This window comes from Zingiber officinale, chromosome 7B, assembly GCF_018446385.1.
Source record: "Zingiber officinale cultivar Zhangliang chromosome 7B, Zo_v1.1, whole genome shotgun sequence".
Taxonomy (NCBI): domain Eukaryota; kingdom Viridiplantae; phylum Streptophyta; class Magnoliopsida; order Zingiberales; family Zingiberaceae; genus Zingiber; species Zingiber officinale.
In genome coordinates this window covers 42,503,456-42,509,430 of record NC_055999.1, presented here as the reverse complement: position 1 = coordinate 42,509,430, position 5,975 = coordinate 42,503,456, and the positions used below count along the sequence as shown (strand labels likewise).

At 37.4% G+C, this 5,975-nt stretch overlaps 1 protein-coding gene across 2 annotated transcripts; it reads right to left on the bottom strand.

Moving 5' to 3' along the window:
- Nucleotides 1-1,028: 1,028 nt before the first annotated feature.
- Nucleotides 1,029-4,207, bottom strand: LOC122005702 (CBL-interacting protein kinase 18-like). Of its 2 annotated transcripts, none has more exons than XM_042560829.1 (3): nt 3,973-4,207; nt 2,687-2,892; nt 1,029-2,602 (listed from the first exon to the last, which is right to left on the bottom strand). In XM_042560829.1, the coding sequence occupies exon 3, from the start codon at nt 2,598-2,600 to the stop codon at nt 1,284-1,286; it is 1,317 nt and encodes a 438-aa protein (XP_042416763.1). In that variant the 5' UTR covers nt 2,601-2,602; nt 2,687-2,892; nt 3,973-4,207; the 3' UTR covers nt 1,029-1,283. The 2 variants fall into 2 exon arrangements, with proteins under 2 accessions (XP_042416763.1, XP_042416762.1); XM_042560828.1 differs by having other exon boundaries at nt 2,728-2,892.
- Between the last annotated feature and the right edge of the window lie 1,768 nt (nt 4,208-5,975).

Below are 5,975 nucleotides of genomic sequence, written 5' to 3'. Positions count from 1 at the left end.
ACCCCTTCTCCGATCCGATACTAATGCTCTCTATTTTACAAGATAGTACTAAATCTTCTTCTAATTAACGTTAGAATCATATTTCCAATTAATCATCTTCTCAGTTTTTTAGACAAAATCAATCACTGCTATAATTGCAAGTTCACTCCTGCCTCCGAGATCACCTATAATCGCAAGCAAAGTTGTTTGTAGCCGTGAAGTCACCCTTGACCGCGATAAGGTAAACCGCAGCTGTGAGATTGATCGCGACTATAAGAGAGACGATGAGGTTGCCCGCAACCACAAACAAGGACACAACCACATGGTCGCTCACGGACATGAGGTCACCGCAATCATGAAATCACTCATGACCGCTAGCTGCCCCAGGGTATAAGTAAACAAATAATATAAATTTACAACATAGAGCAAAGTCAAAATTCAGATAAAGCCTATAAAAAATATCCTTCCACACGAGGACTTGCTCAACATTGAATTTATTGTTTCTCAATAGCGTGAGTATTAAAGCCGATAAGATAACCTATTTCACCTTTACAACTCATGACTGCTATCTGCCTCTCTCACACCCATGAGCAACATCACACTGCTATGGGAGAGATTCGAGTGAGGCACTAGTTTACACAAAAAGGGAAGGAAAGTTAACTCCAATTTCAGGTGAAGACCCAATAAAATGATTCGCAAGTAGATTTTTTGTATTTTAATCTGCGTTCATTATTTTATAATAGATAAATAGAGGAAACAATAACCACCCTAAACCCTTATCTTCAAGTAAAAAGGGATAAAGGTATCCAAGGATAATGGTGTGATTATTAAACCCTCTATCAGATAACTGAAGATCTAAAATTCAAAATTTTCTCAAAAAAAAAAAAAAGACTAAAAATGTTAATCATCTAAATAGACCCATTAGCATTTTTTGATTTACACTGATAATCGATAAAAAAATTTCATAAAATCAAGCCAATTAACTCCCAGATTAATCGATTCAAGAGCTGAATACCTAAATTACTTTTAAAAACAATAAACAAAACAAAGAAAGATAAAAGTTCCACATGAGATTAATAATTTAAACTGTGTAATGTGCCTCTCATAACAAGTATAAAACACCCTCAATCACAAAATTTTAAAGCAAGAAACCAGATGCTTAAACACAATTGTCATCATAAGCATGCAATGAATGAGACATTATTTTAACAAACTGGCTAAGTGAAGGAGAATGACTAGCAAGTGAGATCCATAATACCAAACTGAACAGAAAAAGAGTGATGATCTATTTAGACTTGGAGCTCTCAAAATGGATTTAGATGACCTTGCCATCTCCAAACAATGTCAGTTAGAGCTGGCCTAACTTCTTTCAAACGTTTGTGGTACTCCCAAGTATCGCCATTTAAACCTTTTACTTCCACTAAATAAAGTGACGGGGATACCTCAAAGATCTCAAAGTCAATGGTAAGGCCATCCTTTCCTTCTTTCAAGGACTCCATCTTTACAATTCCACCATCCTTCTTCTTCACTTTGAATTTTAACATTTTAGCCACCTCGTATAGCTTAGAGATTATGGCTGATGCAGACTTTTTAGAAGTGAACCAAGTCTGCTTGTTTTGGTTCTCCTCAAATAGGCCTGAAAGGTTAAACCCTGCAGAAAGAGAGATGATTTCAAAAGCATTCAAGTTGGTGATTTTAGTTGAATTATTTTTTTCCTCTGCAGCATTACTCTCTGGATTGTCGTGTGCTGTCGCTGCTTCCAAATGGCTGTTATCTTCTATTGGCTGCTTGATTTTCATTTTCCTCCCATCAAGCCCTTTTCTGAACCACTTGGTTTCCCTGATTTTCGCAATAGAAATCCTGGTACTTGGGTTAGGATCTAGGATCTTTGCAACAAGCTTCCTGGTACTGGGAGAGAACCAATGGGGGCATTTAAATTCTCCTTTCTCAATCTTCTTGTACATCTCCATCAGATTCGAATCTTGAAAAGGATAATAGCCAGACATAAGCACAAACAGAATAACCCCACAGGACCAGATATCAGCATTTGCACCATCATAACCCATTCTACTGATCACCTCAGGAGCAACATAAGCTGGAGTTCCACAAGTTGTGTGCAGTAGGCGGTCTAGCCTTTCTGAATCAACAAGGGTGCTTAAACCAAAATCTGAAACCTTTAAATTATCATTTTCATCCAACAGTAGGTTCTCAGGCTTCAGATCACGGTGATAGATACCTCTGCTGTGGCAGTAGTCGACAGCACTAATCAACTGCCGAAAGTACTTTCGAGCATCACCAACTTCTACTTTTCCTTTTGCAACCTTGCTAAACAGATCGCCACCTTTGACATACTCCATGACAAAGTAAATCTTGGTCTTGCTGGCCATGACCTCAAAAAGATGCACTATATTTGGATGCCTGATTAATCTCATCACTGACACTTCACGTTTCACCTGCTCCATGAGACCGGCCTTCACTACTTTTTCTTTGTCAATGATTTTTATAGCAACACTTTGGCCATCACTGATGTTCCTAGCATAGTACACCTTTGCAAAAGTACCTTTCCCTAATAGTCTTCCCAAGTCATACTTTTGCATCACAACCTTCCCTCTGAACTCCATTTCTGCCAAGGCAAATGGTCAAAGAGAATATATGCTATGCTATTCAATTTTCACTGCATAATATTCTGAAAATAAGCGCAGAATACTTCAACTGGTAAAACCGCTCCAGTGAATATGTTTTCCTTGCCTCTGGTTAATCTTTCAGGCAACTCCACATCGATCATATGACGTGTACTAAAATGTTTAGTTTCAACTGGAGGTGTAGTCTCATTAAACTCCGAGAAGATAGCAGCCTCAGCATCCAGGCACATCTTTTAGCATTCCCAGTTAATACTTTGCGTTTGAATGTAAACTGTAAGGATAAAAATATAATTTAAGCAGCAACAATGGAAGAGAAGGAAGATCAACTAGTTTGACCACAAAGGAAGAAATTTGCACGTGCATAAGCAAGGAAGCATAACCAAAATTTAGTTCTTAGCTAACACAAAGCTGATTGCAGTTCATAAGATAGTTAAACAAGACTTAACTAGAGAAAATTTGAGCATGAAGTAACAACTGCAGTAATTACTCTAAAGTCTAAATCAAAAGGTGAAAGAGAAAGAAAGTCTCGTAGTAATAACAGCAACCAGCTGATAAAGCTATTAGATGCAGAATGATATGAAATGAAAAGAAAGAAAAGGAATGAACAAGTATAATAATTCACTTGGGTGTTCTAACATGAGGAAAAAAAAATATATTAAAGATAGTTTACACTCCAGATTTAACTGACCTAGAATTGGCATGAGCAATCTCCGATTTTGTTTCTTAATTTTTCTTATATGTAAATCTACAGAAATTGGTTAAAATAAAGTACGAGTATGAGTGATTTACAGCAAAAACAAATAAATGAAGTTATAGAAGACTTTTCTGAACAAATAAAAAACACAGAGACAAAGAATATACTAGCATATCCGAAGCTACTATGTTGATCGCCTAGCGCACAGTAAAATTGTTACGTTCGAATGCCGAAAATAGTCTCTTCAAAAAGTAAGATAAAACTGTATATAATAGATTATTCCCCGAACCCCGTATGATGAGAGCCCTTTTTTATCCGAAGGTACTATGTGGATCGCCTGGAAGAAAAGCTCCTTACCTACTTCCATAATCCATATAACCAAAAAAAACTTTTCAGCAAATACTAGACAATACTTTTTTTAAAAAAAAACAAGGAGAGAAAAGTTTGTCACACTCTCAATGTCCCAAAAGAATCTACATTTATGTGAACTCACAATCACAGAGCATCATGACGATCCAAAACATATCGACCATATTATTTAAAATTCGAAACTAGCTCGTTGCTTGTGCCCGTGCAAAATTTATTTTTGTTTCAAATCTAAAATCTCAGAGAGTCACAGACAGAGAGAAAATAGACCGATCCCAAAGTAGCTCCTACCTTCCAGGCGCGGCAGATTCGCCTCCCAGCCAACAAATACTCCGCCAAATCCAAAAGAAAACCCTCCTCAAAAGGTATCAGACGGCTGCAGCATCGAGAACTGGGAGGTCTCCGCTCTCTCTCTCTCTCGCTTCGCTGCCGGATGAAGCAGGCGATGGCAGTGCTTAAAACTCTCAGGATTACGCCGAGCGATATCAACGGTCGTGATTTCGACAATCCATGATGAACGGTTGATACTGGCTTGCGCTCTTCCGAGGACGCGACCCACCTTCCTATTTATTAGTATAATGAAGCCAAATTTGAATTGAATTGAATTCCATCGTTATCGCCACGTCGTCTAAAATACTTAATCAGGAAAGTAATAATAGTGAATAATTATTATTTTGTAAAATGAAGATACGACAGATACGACGCACATTAAAATTATGCGGCAAAATGTCAGTGTTTTTAAAGAATATTTTTTTTAATTGATTAATTTGAAGAATTTGAATTGGAAATTTGGGATGGAGACTTGACGTGGATAGGTGATGTAAGCCCGATGGCTACTTGGTCATCATCCTAATCTTCCCAGCATTCGGATTAATTAATTAGTGTCTTTTTGTAATTCTCTTTTCTAATTTAATATAATTTTCATAAATGATAAACTATCGATTAAAATTAGGTTATTATATATTATCTAATTTAATTTGGGTCCTAAATGGTTGATTTACAAACCCATAGAAACAAGATTCTAGTAAAAAAAAAAGGTAAAGTTTTTAAAATTAGTGAATTTTAAAGATATATCAGGTACAATTTCAAACAGTCCATCCAATATGAAACTTCTATAAAATTAAGAAATTTTTCCAAAAGTGCATTTTCTATAAAATAATCCATCTTATCTACCAATTTAAAACTTTCTATAAATATGAATTTAGATTACAATTATAATTGTTTGATCGAAAAGAACGTTAGAAGGGGATGAATAGCGATCGTTGAAAAATCGTTATTGAATCAAAGTACGCAGCAGAAAATAATAACGAAAATAACACTAAAATACCAAGTTTTACTTGGTTCAGAGCCTTCGTCGACTCCTACTCCAAGACTCGCACGTGAGAGTGCTTTCGTTGGGCAATCCACTAATAGTTCGCAAAAGAGTTACACAATAAATACAAGAACTATAAAATAAAGTTACCGACAACAAGGAAAATAAAAACTGAGCCGCTGGTTGTCGAAAAAGCTTCACAACGTCACAGGAGTATCTTTGGAGCAGCGCGTAAGAAAGTAATGCTAATGGTTGCTTATATAGGCAGTTCCGAGCACCTAGATCCCTTCCGGGCGCTCAGACAGTGACGTCAGTCATCCAATCAACGCACTCCAAGCTAACGACAAGATTGATTTTGGGCATTCCGGGGCGCTTGGACCGCTTCCAGGCACCTAACCAACTTTTCCAACAGCATTTATTTCCTACAAAATGAAATTAGTCCGAGATAATAAAACTTATATTACCGTGTAAAACAAGTGTTAGCACAATTATAGTCCAGAGTATTAATTAGATTTTGTCTCCTCGAGACCAGAATCTAGTCAAGATCTCAACTTAGATTTCCCAAATTGATCTAAGTTGGATCGGCACCTACTGTTCCCTCAAACGAGGAACGCGACCTCACCAAGTCACTCTCCTCTAGTGACTTTCTTAACTTACCGCTTTGCCAGACATCGAGTCAGCCCATCGACATGTCTACACTTCATGCCAGCTATCCGGTTGGCTCGTTGACTAAGCTAGACTTCATGCCAGATACCCGATCAGCCCGTCGACCTATCTGGACTTCGTACCGGCTATCCAGTCAGTCCGTCGACCTACCTGGATTTCTTGTCAGATATCCGGTCAACCCATCGACCTATCTGGACTTCTCCTGCACACTTAGTTAAATTGTTAGATCACATTAAACCTAACTTAACTTACTTTATTATTCATCAAAACCTGAGTTAGACCGTTAGTGCAACATACACCAACAATCTCCCCCTTT